The sequence below is a fragment of the Mus caroli genome, chromosome 10, assembly GCF_900094665.2.
Source record: "Mus caroli chromosome 10, CAROLI_EIJ_v1.1, whole genome shotgun sequence".
Taxonomy (NCBI): Eukaryota; Metazoa; Chordata; class Mammalia; order Rodentia; family Muridae; genus Mus; species Mus caroli.
The window spans coordinates 62323657-62338703 of record NC_034579.1 but is presented as its reverse complement, the minus strand read 5'-3'; the positions used below and the strand labels follow the sequence as shown (position 1 = coordinate 62338703).

The 15047-nt window shown below is 42.6% G+C and overlaps 1 protein-coding gene across 4 annotated transcripts in view; it reads left to right on the top strand.

The window, feature by feature from the left end:
• The window catches only part of Arid5b (AT-rich interaction domain 5B), a 183683-nt gene that overhangs the window by 147295 nt on the left and 21341 nt on the right, over positions 1-15047 (top strand). For all 4 annotated transcript variants that reach the window (XM_029482612.1, XM_029482611.1, XM_021173684.2 and 1 more), the window contains 3 exons: positions 1429-1633; positions 3676-3728; positions 11979-12076. In XM_029482612.1, coding sequence (XP_029338472.1) covers positions 1429-1633; positions 3676-3728; positions 11979-12076 — 356 coding nt within the window. The remainder of the gene's footprint in view (positions 1-1428; positions 1634-3675; positions 3729-11978; positions 12077-15047) is intronic.

Genomic DNA, 15047 nt, shown 5'->3' with positions numbered 1-15047 from the left:
TAGTCCTCGGTAGTGAATATTGATGATGGTGTAAAATGTCACAGGATGTCTTTCTTCCTGTGACGTCACAGAGTGCAAACTTTTGAGGACATTGACAGTAAAAAAAAAATGTTATGTGGAAAAATGTCTTTACCCTACTTCCTCAGCCCCTTAGAAATTACGAATCATCTCTGGTGACCCCACTGAGGTGCCCAGACAGTGTTATTCTTGTGAGACCAGTCTGAAAAAATTAAAGCAGTGTGCTTGTTTGAGAGAATGAGCAGTAACAAATCCCTCTTAGAGGGGATGTGTTTCCCCCTTCAATAAATAAACAGAAACCTTTCCATGTGCTTAGAGCTCAGAAGGATCTGTGGAGGCTGAAAAATTGGAAAGAGAGAACGGTGTAGAATCTGTGGGACATTTTTATTCCCAACGTTTCCCGGCCCTTACCCTCTTCCTGCCCGATGTCAGCCAGGAGATGTAAAGAATATTGGAATGTACACACTCCCTGTGGGTGCATTTGAACTCCAAGGCTGACCCTTTGTGCTTCCCCCTTTTACAATTAAAATAACTCAGCAACTTAGCGTTATATTTAACAACCATCAAAGGCCGCTGTACAACATGGGAACATTAGGTTAGCCAAACACCAAAGCCTGCCTGTGGGGTAGAAGGAAGAACCATGAAGTATCTGCCTCCCTTTATGTCCTAGTTGGGGGTTGGGGGGGTGGGGGGAAAGAGGGTTCCATTTGTTCTATTTGAGGTTTTAACTGTTCTCTACTCTTTCTTTTCTGGCAAGGAAACATGTCCTATCCCATTCTAAGCTGATGGAAAAGCCATCAAGTCCTCATCAGAAAATCTGCTTTTTTAGTACACTGCTCAGTGTTGTGTGCAGCCATCAACCCCAGATGACACATGACAATGACCCAGCATGGAGAGCTCCTCCAGGTGTCTAGAAAGAGAAAGAGGATAAATGCACACAAAGAAATAAAGCTCTCTCTTTTATATAAAACATACAGTATTGGGCTATTGTTATGGAAGCAAGGTTTAATCAAGGACCTTAATGGTGGTGCCCTTTGGGGAAATGAAATGTATCAAGAGGAAAGTTGGTCTTCTTACCAGATATTAACACTATTTTGTTCTGGTTTGACATGAATGTACTGTGAAGAAGACAAAGGATACTGGCACAACCTGGCCAACTGTGGCCCTCTGGACACCTGTTTGTCAATAAAGCTTTATTGACATTCATGTCACACCCTTGCTAGACTTGAGTACTTGCATCAAGTCCACAGAGCACAAAAGCCTGCTGTGTGCTCTTTTATAGAGCTTTGTTTCCATTGTCTAGAAGCATCCTTACTCAAGGGTGCCTTCTGTGGAAAGTGTCACTTAGATATGTCTTTTCAAGCCTTCTGAGACTTGATTTGCTATACTGTTATTATTACTTTTTTCCAGGTGAAAGGAGAGGCCAGGTCAGCCTTGACCAAGCCGAAGAATAACCACAATAACTGTAAAAAAACCTCAAATGAAGAAAAGCCAAAGCTGTCTATTGGCGAAGAATGCAGGGCAGATGAACAAGCCTTCTTAGTGGCCCTGTATAAATACATGAAAGAAAGAAAAACGCCCATCGAGCGAATTCCCTACTTGGGTTTCAAACAGAGTAAGTATCCTTGTTTTTGTTTCTGAAATATCAGAATTGCTCAGATTCTTTGAAATTGCAAGGCATCGGGCGGGGGTTAGGGAGGGGGGAGTGGAAAAAATGTTGGTTTTTTTTTTTTTTTCTTTTCTTTTCTTTTCTACTAGTGATTATGTTGAAACCCTAATCTAGGCAGGGTGTTTTCTGTTTATAGTAGATCCACAAATTGTCCAAGCCAAGAATTTTCTCCCTGCCTCTTTCCGCTGCATTGTTGCCTTCTGGGACAATTGCAGAGATATTTATAGGCAGAAGTCCGAGGACTGGGAGTGGAAATAGATGTGCTGAAAGCTTCTTGTTTTCTGTTTTGTCAATCTGGAGTGTCTGCAACTCCTTTCTTATGAGATAATGATAATGATGATGGTGTCGTCTTATCAGGCACAGATGTTGCCTGTTCAGAGACAACTTCTAAAAGAAAGATGTTTAAAAGTAGACCAAACAGCCATAAAGGGGGGGAAAAATCCCTTTAGTTTTAAACCTGTTGTTTTCTTAAAGTCTGAATTCAGAGCAAATATGAAATAAAAAGTTGAAGAGAAATCCCAGTTTGTAGCAACTTTGAGCTGGCTGTGCGTCTAGGTGTCTTCATGCATAGACAAGGAAACTCATAGCTTGTGCAAAATTCCATTGTAAATGAAAAAGAAAACCCAGATCTTGCCCCCCGCACCCCCGAGTTCACAGCCAAGTATATTTTGCTGTCTGGATTTCCTGGTGCACAAAGCTATGGGCCCCTCTGGCTTGAAATAGTATTTTCTCCAAATGCATCTCCCTAGATTAAAGCCATGTGTCATTCTGATGAAGAGAGTCAAACCTGTATGTTTTACATAACAATTTACATAGCTAATAGCAGCTGGCACTGATTACAAGAGATCACTCGAAGCCATTATAAACTTATATAACGGCACATGATTACAATGTTTGTCTGAAAACTGGCTGCTGGAAATAGAAGTAAAATCAATGTTCTGTGAAGAGCTCTGTCCCGTTATCAGTGTTTCCGAAGAGAACAAGTCCAAGGCAGGGCTCTTTTAGCCTTGACACAGTACAAGGTTCACTATGGCTTCACAAGCCTTTTGTGTCAAAGAGTCTTTTGACATTTTAATTTCCCATTTGGTTCAAATCCTGCACCAAAGGATTACTTGAAGTCCAATATTCTCACATTCCAAGGTATCTGGTACAAAACGAACAACCAAAAATATCTCAATACGAGTTTGAGCCAAGCTTGTTTGGCAGCATTACCACGCAAACCCTATACTCTGGATTTTTTTTTTTTTTTAAAGTTACAATGTTTCCTAACATCACGCAGCTATCCAGGCCCAGTTGGGGAGTTAAGTGTGCTTATGACTCCATTCTCTGTGAATGACTATCTCCCCTTACTGTGTGACTCAAGTCAGGCATGTGATCTGTCTGTTTTCTACTCTCACATGCCAGCCACATGTTGGCAAAAATACAGCCATGATCCTTTAATATGGCCTTGTTATCAAACAGTCTAAGAAGGTAATCCTAGAGTAAAGTGACTGTTTACTGATCACAGAGAAATCTTATCTGGAGGAAGTGTGACTGTCCTATCAAGGCCTTCTCTTAGAGAACTCAGAGAACTGAGCAAGCCCCACACCCCTGTTCTGAATTCCCACACATTCCTCAAGGTTCTTCCAACATCTTCTCTTCCTTTGCAGATGATAAGACAGACACAACTATGCTGTTTGTCCTTAAAGTCCAACAGGCACTCTAGTGTTGCAACTCTCTCTCAAGAAAGACTTTTAAGGGTTAAACATAGTAGATCCTATAATGTTGAACTCTCCTCAAGTGAATTATTTCCTAGAAATTTAGCTCTCTGGGGTGCAGACGATTGTGTTTTTGTTGTTGTTATTCTTGTTGATAGAGGTGATTGGGTTTTTTGTTATTTTTTTTTCTTTCTCTTTCTCATTGAAAAACAAAACAAAATGTTTGAATTGACATTTCTTGGAAGTGTGTTAATGCAATGCTTATCTAAATACTTATTGTCCCTCTAACAGTTAACCTTTGGACTATGTTTCAAGCTGCTCAAAAACTGGGAGGATATGAAACAGTAAGTGTTTAAGCAACTTAAATGAAATAATTTCACAATCTAACTCCCCCCCACCCCCCATCCCTTCTATCTCTGGCCAAAATGGAGGAAAACTGAAAAGCAAGCATGCCATCATTGGCTGCCTTTCCCAATGGCTCTTACACTTTGGGGGGTTTATTGGACCAGTTTTGGAAATGGTCCCAATTAGTTCCAGGTTTGGCAAAACTGTAAACTTGTCGTAAAACACTACAAGTGGAAAACATATGTAACTCTCCCCTGTCAGGGAAATTAGTTGGGTCTGTAATTTTTTCCCATGTTGAGAAAGGTCTACGATTGTCCGACAAGCCAAGATTGCATAAAAGAAATCTCCCTTGGCAACCTACCTGACATCTGTTCATGTCTAATATGGGAAATGTATTAAAGGCTTTCAGAAGTCATCAGGATTGGCCATTAAGGAATAGAATAGAGCACAGCCTCCTCTCATTCTAGGGCAAAGAAGCTTTATTAGACAGGGGTCACTGCTACATAAACAGGAAGTTATCAAATTTATTCAGAACAGGCTCTGACATTCTTTATCAGCTAATTCTAACTGACAGGAGTGAGTTATTTTTAGCCCACGGGAAAATTTGATGGCCATGGATTTTTACAGCATGTATTTCTGAGCCAATAAAATATCAGAGGGACAAACGGAGATTAAGATCTTGAAATACTGAGGGGGGGGGCGGAGAGGGAAAGAGCTGCATTAATGTAGCACAGAGAGAGACGCCATCTGTAATAAAATGAATTGACATAGGAAGATGGCGTCACTGGGAGTGTTTTTCTCTCCCACACGATAATCTGATTAAGTTGTATGGTTCCTCTGGCAATTGAGTGGGAAATTATTTCTTTTCTTCCTTTAAGAAGTAATCTGAGAGACCTCTGTACTATAGTAAAATGAAAGCAACAGACACAAAGTCAAGAAAATTATATTTATCTTACCCCAACCCCCACAAAACCAGTGGTCCTTGCCATATAACATATATTGTTCCAGAAACTAATAGAATGTTTTGATGTAGGAGTCTGGGCACAGGAAACCATAGACAGTGCTATTTGAGTCAGATAATCTGATTATTTACCATCGAGGTACCTGCTAGTAATTCTGACTAAAAAAGTGTTTGACGTGCATATGTGAACTTATAAACTGCTTGATAGATGGGAGCATATGTGTTTATACAGAAACCTAGTGCATGAACACATGTAAAAATATTCGTTTCATGGATGCAAGTTTATTTGAGAGGTTTGTTTTATAAAAGTACCCTGTGCAAAAATAAATAATTTTTTTTTAAACTTGGCTAAATCTGTTGATGGACTAGGATATGGACTCCCTGCCTCAGCTCATGGTTCTGCAAAACCCTGAGCTAATTATAGGTCTCTTCTCTGGGAAAAGATGGAAACTTAGTGTCCTGAGCTCAGTAGTCAGCCTCTCAGCCTCCACTCGTAAGCTGATCTTACCGTGTGAAGAACATGAGGCTTTACTTCGGTGAGCTGTGACCACAGCTGGTTACACGATATTTGCAAAGCATTATGAAATGTCATTTTCCAACTCTGGTGCTTCATGCCATGAACTGATAGGAGGAGTCCAACAGATTTCACAGAATCTGTGTTTCCTACCTTCACATCTGTGTCTTTACAAGACACCAAGTTGGTGTGGAACAAACAGAAGAAACTTCTGATAAATTTGGGAGCACATTTGCAGCACTTTTGGACTAATAGAATTGATTGTTGAATGACTGCATGACCATAAGTCAGCAGATTACATGACCATATATTTACAGGCCATCATATGCATATGAGACATATGTTAGACACCATGGGAGAAAGGAAAGATTTGGGTTAGCCATCCTGATCTTTAAGGGACTTAATTTAAAGAGAATCAGTCATTAAATTATGGGTGAAAAAATTTAAAAGACCATTGCCCTGTAGAAACAAAGAGCTTTCCCCAGTAGAATTGAAGGAAGGAGTCTTCAAGGCTCAGAGTTACTGATGTGACCTGCAGGATAGGTGCTTTGGACTAAAGATGCCCTGAGATGACCTTCAGATGCAGGTGAGGGGTTAAGTCCAGATACAAATTCTCATGGCTTTCTTAGGGAGAACATGTTTCCAACATGGAGGTAGGGTAAACTTGAGTACATTGAGGTCAGGCAATGTAGAGTGACCAGTGCCTGGGACAAGAGGCTCAGTAGAGAGTTCTTGATAGGTAAAGGCAAGAAAACAAGTCCAGGAGAGATGGATGCTGAGCTCAGGAACTGTTCAGTAGGCTGAGGAAGGAAGCTAGTATAAAAGATGTCACCCCATTTAAGAGTGAGTTTCTCTTACTGTGAAAAGGTACCTTTTCCAGGAGCAATCTGTACCAATGACAGATGGGTAAGGAAGAGTGGGGACTCGTCTTGTGTTTGTTCTCAATTGCCTTCAGCTCAAATCCTTATGCCCAAGTAGCGTGTGTGGGAGATGCCTATTCTGGGGGATATATGAAGGACCCAATGGGTATCTTCCCCCATCTACTTACAAATAGAATTTTAAAAGAAATCCCCCTCCCTTCCTCTCTCCCTAGCTTTATGCTTCCAGCTTCCTGTAGCTCTGTTGGCACCTAACTTTGTTTCTACTATCTACACCTAAGCTTTTGGTTCTGCTAGGTACACAATGCATTTTTTCTTCTTAGAGTATTTTGACTGGTAAATCTTAGATGTTTCAGTGAGGATTTAGTTTTGCAGCCTAGAACATCCTCGAATATCAGTTTTCCCTTGGCTCAAGAACAGCACAGTGTTTCTGGTATTTTCATGCTATGAAAAGTTCCTGTAAATCTGGATGTAGCTCACAGCTATTTCCATTTTCAGTAAAGGGGACTGTAGCACCTTGACAGATTAATTTTTTTTTCATGACTTGACCTTGGCATGGAAAAGAATCCCTGTTCTGTTAGTTTATGTCCTTCGTCATACAAACACGGAAACATAAGCAAAGTTTCTAAGACCATGGCGATCTTCAGGTTGTAGCTTGATGGTAATCCCCATCGTATCTTTCAGATTTTAGCTTGCTGGCATTCCCCACCGTGGTATTCTTCATATTCTTGCATGCTGGAAATCCCCAATATGCTATCTCTGCCTCTGTAGTAGTATAGGTGAGAGGGGAGACACTCATCAATTACTGTCTCTTGTGCCTTCCATTCCTGGCAGTTTCGCATATAGCTAGGATATTTTCTTCATATTAGCAGTGATGTTGAGAGGAAAGAATCTATTCACCTTGCTTTGTTGACATCATCTTTCAGCCCATACATACCAGGTCTAGCATTGTCCCAAACGGAACTTGTCTTCAATTATGTTCTCTATCAAAATCACATATCAAAGACTGGAAATGTGTCCTTGAGTTAGTTTTTGTTGTTTGCATCATGGCTTGTGAATTCCTAGTACTGTAGTACTGAGATACATCCCCAGCCCTTTCACGTTATTACCCCATATACCTGTCAGAGTCCTAATGTTTCCTAGTAACCAACCAATTACAACGTGAGATAATGTCTTCTTCTTGAGGGAAAAAAATGTAAGAATTTAGGAGAAAGGTTTAAATGGATAGATGATGTAAATACTAGGTATGTAAATATTAGGTAATATAAATACTCAGGACCAGTCCAAAACGCAAGCTTCAAATTTATAGACATGTTACTGTAGGTCTGTCCAAAGCCAGCTCTCTGGAGTTCTCTCTGGCTATGAACAAGAACATCTTAATTGGCTTGTTTTTGTTTGTGGTTATAAACTATTCCAAACCTTCTGGTTTGAATTGTGGATTATGGATTGTTTCATTTTGGTTCTTCGTGATCTTCCAATTTAAATTTAAAAGAGAGAGAAAGAGACAGAGAGAGATAGAGAGAGAAGCAGAAGTTTCATTTTAAGTCTGGAATGTTGACTGACCACTGAGCCCCTTCTGCCTTTACTGGAAATACAGCAAGTGTCTCTCCACTTTGAGGTTTAGAGATCATAAATGTATCTAACAAATTTGAGTCCCTAAAACACTGCATCTTGAGTGTTTTATATTGGCTGCTAGTAATGGCTCGCTCTTTGCAGACTTCCAGCTAGACATTCCTCTACCCAGTCTTTTCTTTCCAATCCAGAAAAGGATAATACTTTGCCCCTGAGCTAGGGTCCTTCCTGAGCATCTAAGGAAACAGTAACTGCCAGAGGAGTCTCTGAAGCACAAGGGGGCATGTCAGCTATAGTTTATTATGATAATTTCACTTCCTTGACCACCTGATAGAAAGCCCCAGGCAATATTCTGAGAGAAAGTGATATTAGCAGAGTGGGTGTCGAGAGAAACTTATCAAGACACAGAAGTTGGTGCTCCAGCAGCATAGTGCTCCCCCAGCCACTTCTAGTCTCACCAATGAGGCAACGCCATGATGTGTTCATCTGGGAGAAGTCACTTGGCTTCCTGCCGGATTATGCTCTGACATCAGACTCTGGCTCTGACATCAATTTGAAGACATCCTCTCTGACTCTATCCCTAGCATTTCTGGACATACAAAGTGTTTGGCTTACTTCAGAATGGTCCAGGCCAAAGATGATGTCATGTAGTTTTGAACGGCTTCAGTTCCTGGAGTACTACCAGGAATAAAAAAGTCATCTTCCTTGAATTCAGCCCTCAAGGTGTCCAGACCAAGCTCTCTGTTTCCCAGGCATCCTGAGCCACGCTAGGCACAAGCACATACATCCTTTGACTTTGTGTTGAGTTCCCATTCTCAATCCACTGGAAAAACTCAAGTCCACAGAAGCCCCTGGTTCCATCAGCTTCACTGCTTCACTAGACCCCCAGATACCAGCATGATTTCATCCTTGTAACCTAAAGAGTAGAGAAATTAAAGGCCCCCAAGGCTTTAAAGTGGCTGTCCTGAAATTGCACACATATACATGGGTGTCTTCAGGTGCCCTGCTCCTTATTTTCAAAGAGAATATCATTTATTTACTCTCTCATACAGACTCATACATGGACATGTTGTGTCATGATGTATCCACCCTCAACTTCCACTTCCCACAGGTGCCCCCTACATGCCTCCCTCCCTCCCTCCTTCATGTCTTCTGTTTTATTTTGCTTTGGTTTGCTTTGTTCTGTTGGTGGTAACATGTACCTCCCTGAGTCCAGTGAGCTGTCTGCAGGAACACTGGCAGAAACTGCTGGATAGTCTTGGCTGGGTCTTAGGCCGGACCCAGAGCTCCTGAGTGAGAGCAATGGCCAAATTTATGACCAGATGATTGGCTGTTTGTCCTTGAGTGTTCTGAGGCATCTCATTGTTGCTTTGTTTTGGAGACGTGGCCTCTCTTTGGCCTGGGTATCACCAAGTAGGTTAGACTGGCTGGCCAGTGAACCCCCCAAAAGCCACCCATCTCTATGTTCTCAGTGTTGGAGTTCCAAGCATAAGCCAGCAGAGCTGTGGCCTTTTCCTTCAAAGTTCTGGAGATGGAACTTGGGTCCTCAGGTTTATTAGCAAGTGTCCCACTGACTGAGCTCCATCTCTGTATACCACCACCTCCCTGAAATACTTTTGAAGCAACTGGATAGTTTCATCAATGACACTACGGAGGGAATAGGTTTTCTTTCCGCTCCTTAGCCCTGTTTTCTTATACAAACAGTGGTGTCGACAACTCGTTTTCGAAGCACCTCTAAAATGTTATATGGATTCTAAAGGTCACTTGGAAAAACTCCTGTGCTTGAAAGCCAAGAGCACACGTGCATGCTGGATCTAATGGGTGAGGTGTGGTTTTTTGGAGACCCTTTGATTTTACCTATGCTAGGGAAGAAGGGATTCTCAGTGATTTTCAGAGTGAGATTGTCACAGGTATCCAGATTGGTTCTTGCACCCGAGAGTGTCACCTGCTCAGTCTTTGTAGTTGTCTGAAGCCATGATGCCCTTTAAGCTAGGAACCTTGAAAGGCTTATCTCTCTCAATCTTACCTAAGCTCTGACCTCCACCCTCCTCCTCCTTCCCACCTCCTTCACTCTCTGTACCCAACTCTGTCCTAAAATGAGATGACGTGTAAGTAGATGTCCATGTCCTGAAACTCTAGCATCTCATATGAGTTACTAGAAGGGGTGACAGGGGAATACAACCAAAGAAAAAGGGCTCTGTAGTGAACAGTAGAGCCCCTCTGCTCTATCAAGAGAGACAAAGGGTTGGCACAGAAGAACCCTCTAGCTTCAGAAGATGAGAGACTGACAGATCAGAAAGCACTTTTTGCTTTACCCTGAGTCTTGCTGGCCCAAACCCAAAGGCTGAGAACTTGGGGTTGAAGGGGAAAACCTTCATGGCCAGCATGGCCTGTATTTTCAGACCAATCTGAATGCGAGGTAGCTTTGATAACAGCACAAAGACCTCAGCTCTGGGAACCGGGGACAACTGTGTGGATGTGGGTTTGCTCCTACTGTTCTGTGTCCTTAGATAAGTGATGGGCCCTATGCTTGCAGTCCCAACACTGATCTGTCTCATGAGACATGGCCAAAGTCAACTGATGTACAAGCTGTCTAGTAGAAAATGGAACATGCCGTTTGTGTAGATGACCAGAATGGGAACCGCTTCTGAAATGCTTAGAGGGATATACTTAGCTGTTCCTGTAGTCCTACTGTGCGCCTTGTACCCTCCCCTTATCTAAATGAAGACCTTTGGGAGATGTCCAAAGGAGCCTTGGTATTAGGCATCTGGTGTTTTTGAGGGGAAAAATTGTGCTTTTTTTTTTTTTTTTGATTGACAGCCTATTAATAGATCAACCCAAGTTAGTCTCATTTACAAACTGGATGAAGATTACAATTACATATGACAATTACTGTGTTTATAGTGTCATGAGAGGAGTTTGAGTCTTAACACACATAAGAATTGTATGTCGTTGTCCCGTCTGGTATGTGCAGCAGGCATCCCTGTGTAAGAAGACTTCATGACAAACTGGACAGTTTGAGACTCCGTATTGCATGGAGACCTTTCTTGGGCCTTCAGCAGGGTTTAAGGACAAAGAATTTCTTTTACTAAAAATGACAAAAGTTGCCCTTTCACCACCATTTCCTCTTCCTTAGATCAGAACTGATAAGCACAGCCTACATTGTGGACTGAAGTTTTTCTCTACTCATGCATGTGCACCCTGTGCACTCTGCTGACAGTGAGCGCTGTGGTCTTGAACACCCCTGGCAACTTGCCAACACCCTGTCCTCTACACATCCTGTAACAGCATAGATAGCATCCTCCCTAGACTGTTTAGAAATGTGTACACGGACGTCAGAACTTGTCCTGTCCTCTGACATGCTCAGGTGTGGTAGGTGAGCTATGTGATTTCCCACACCACCACACCCCAAATAATCAATGGCCAAATCTTAGCATCTGTCATTTTGCAAAATCCAATCTCTGTACAACAGTAAAATTTATGAATAAAAATAAAAAGAGACTGTGTTGTACAGGGCAGGATATTGTTTGTTGTTTGGATATTATACACCCAACTCAAGAACGTACACAGTGAACATTTTACCTTGGGAATAGGTGTGTTTACATGGGATTTGATTAATATTGCATTTCCCTGCTGCATGTAAATAGAAACAAACAGATTTGATAGACACGCCTCCAACTCAGGCTTTGTCTTAGTGATGATAGAATGTCAGGGTGGCTGTAAATTCTTCTATCCTTTATCACTTTCCTTTATCTATACGGTTGGTTTATTAGTGTCTTGCTTTGTTTTAAAGCAAGAAACACGTTGTATGGCTCAAAGGATCAGAAGATGCATAAACATGTTTGAGGGGGAAAAATATTTTCTTTAAGTAGTATGGCTGGCCATCCATCTCCTCCTGCTTCAGGCAGCCAGTGTCAACTGTGGTGCTTTTAAGCTGGGGAATTAGCATGTAGTTCAGTGGAAATGTGACTTTATTTTGTATTGTATCACATAACATAGAAGGAGTGGGGGGGTAGGGGGGTATGTTTTGGACCTAGGGGGCAAATATCTGTATGAATAGCTAGGTAGGTGCTGCCTTAGATGAAGCTAGCCAAGGGTGGCACGTAGCACCTGAAGTCGGAAGCCATATTTTATTGTGAAGTGAGAGATCTTGTGTTACATCTTATGTTAAAACCATTACCTCCCCCTCTTCAACTCACTGGACCCTCTGTTTCTGGGCGTCCAGAGCAGTCTGTTCTCTTCTGAATGTTGCATAGAATGAATGACCCTGGTCCTGCGGCTCACTCGCGACGCTAGATTGAATCTCTCCTTGCCATCTTTTCAGATAACAGCCCGCCGTCAGTGGAAACATATTTATGACGAGTTAGGTGGTAATCCTGGGAGCACCAGTGCGGCCACCTGTACTCGCAGACACTACGAAAGGTAAGACGCCATCTCCTGCAAAAAAAAAAAAAAATCCTCACTTAATTAAAGCTGTGTTAGTTGGAAGATGGTCCTGGGCAAAGACAGGATAGGGGAAATCTAAAGGATCATTGGGAAGACAAAACACCCCCCACTCACTCCCCCACACTCTCACTCCCCATTCCCACCCATCCCCCAACTTCCAAACTTCCCCCCCCCCCCCCCCCCCCACACCCGGTATTCTCCTTTACATAGCATGCTCTCTGGTTACCTAGACTAAAATTAGATGTGCCTTTACTTAGGTTTTGTCTTGTGGCCACCTGTCTGGCAATGCCCTTCCCCCAACGAGTGTGGATTCCTAGGGATGTTCTCAGGAGGCTCACTTACCATGAGCTCTTTGGGCTTCTGGCAAACAAAGATGGGAAATGTTGTCAGGAGGTTAACGTGTGACAGAGCCCTGGAAACCAGGCATCCCTCAGCCCAACAGCATGGAGGCTTCAGATTATGCCTGCGTGTTATTCTTTTCCATACCTTGTGTCCCTCCCTCCCTCCCTCCCTCCTATAGGATACTGTAGGACTTCTTCACCTATAGACATGCTTTCTTTCAATCGAGGAAATCTCGAGCCAAATTCTGTTCGGCTTGGGTTTTCTAATAAGCTCCACCTGTTTCAGAAAAGGACTGATGATATAACCGAGAAAGAAAACATCAGAGCCTCTGGGGAAGGCTCTGTGGACAGGAGTCATGACCCATCCCATCTGCCCACTTCCGGTGCGCCTCCCCTCACATTGCATTAAGGACTGTGTGCCTACACTGACTGTGTGCCTACACTGACTGTGTGCCTATGCTGCTGAGAAATGGCAGCAAATTCATGAGTGGTTCGTGCTTTGTGTAATGAGTCCATATGTAATGTTTAGGTTGTACCAGGTAGTTACAGCTGGTGCTGCCCTATAGAAGTGGAGAGGGGGTTCATAATGGTGTGTGTATATGCCTGTGTGCGTCAAGAGTACACTCGCATGCATGTATGCCGTTGGTATGAAATCCAGAGGCCTGTTCAGAATTCATCCTCTACTGTGCTTAGTTACTGTTTTTGTTGCTGTGATAAAGCATCCTGACCAAAGAACATACGTGAGGAAAAGTGTATATGACTCGGGAAGTTGGGTGGCTTCAAATCCAGGGCTGGAGAGTTCAAATAGAAAGAGGAGAGAGGGAAAAGGAGGGAGGGAGGGAGGGAGACTGTGTATATGTATGCATGCATGCTTTTGCATATGCACGTGTGTGCACATGCATGCATATGTTTTAATAGTGTCCATGCACACACTGAAATCAAGATACACCATGTTAGTGGAACAGAGCATGCAGGTTAAAAAAATAAAGGTAAAAATGCTAATATTCGCTGATTACTTTTCTCATAGTCCATTGGCAATCCAACTCTGACCTACATTCATGACAACCACAGTGGGTCATATACAGTATCCTTCATAACTCTTGACATAGCAGGTGTTCCTTACCTTCCCTTGAAGTTCAAGGGTGTGTTTATCGGTGTCTCATTTTTGACTGCGTGGCCAGTTAACAAAAGTTAGAATGTTTGGGAATAATTGAAGTAAATTGAGTTGGGTTTAGTACCTTGTGAAAAATTCCCTTTGAGCATTCCCAAGAGATGGCCCTGGCCCTATTGTAATCTGGAAAGATTCTTAAACATCAGTAATAGCTGTTCAAATTACCACTCTTGGTAGCACTGTTTCATATATATATAAATATAACTGTGATTTCTCTCAGTACTTAACATCAAAGCTCACACATTCCTGTTACCCGCTGTACCGGGCAGCTGATCCCCAATACAATGCCTCCTGGGTGAGGGCTTTGCTCACAGTGCTGGAGGCTACCATAACCTACTTATCTTTGGCTTAGGAGCCTCTAATCAAATCATGGCATGAGAGACATAAAAACATACTCTCTCCTCTTCAAAAGTTCCCAGCACCCGAACCATTAATCTTAAGGGGACCCAATGACAGATAAAACTGGCAAAAGGAGTCACATAGCTGCAGCTATTCCACTTCCTCGACAAAAGGGCATAGTCATTAAGTACATTTTACAACACATCATATGATCAAGAGCATGCAAGAACTGGGTTAGAGAGAAGGATTGAGAAGGATCAAATGAATATCGTGTGTGTGTGTGTGTGTGTGTGTGTGTGTTTCATTTTTCTTTAATGAGGTGCATGGGTAGTTTGCCTCTTACATGTGTGGAGGAGCCTACAGAGGCCAGAAGATGGAGTAAGATCCCCTAGAACAGGAGTTATGGATAGTTAAAAGTGACCACGTGATTGCTGGGCACTGAACAACTTCAGGAAGAACAACTGGTGTTCTTAAATGCTGCGCTGTGTCTCCAGCCCTTGGGTGTGTTTTCCTCCAGAGGCTTTGTCAGTGACACAGTCTTGACTGGAATGCTCAGATACTCTGGATATACCTCGCCGAATGATCTCCCTTTTCTAAGGTGTAGTACATTCATTCCCGAATGATGTAAAACTGTCACTTTGGAAAGCCCTAGCAAACGCAGCCCATTGCGAAAGGTTTTAAATGTTTCTTTTCATTTTCTGAATCTGTAGGGTCAGACTAGACCTTCTGCAAAGTTTTGGTCTCCCATTGGATTACATTTTTTGAGAGGTATAAAATACTCTTCCAGTTCTGGAACTTCTTAGGTCAGCGTTTGAGTTAGGGGACTGTGAGTGGTAGACTGGAAGCCATGTTAAATTATCAGCAGGGAGAATTCCCAGTAGGCCCTGTCTTGAGCAGAAGAGGGTGGCTTCAGTAGTTGAGGGATGGCTTCAAGTGCTAGTATGAAGCCTTGGGGAACACTGGAGTTGGTCTATGCAGATTTCCTGGGTTTCAATGAGAAAGAAGTCATTCGGGCTCTGCCCACAAGTTGCAGGGGTGTGCCTGGAAGAGTTGGGAGTTGGAGGGAGCCTTTTGAAAAGCACAGCACTTTTGACAT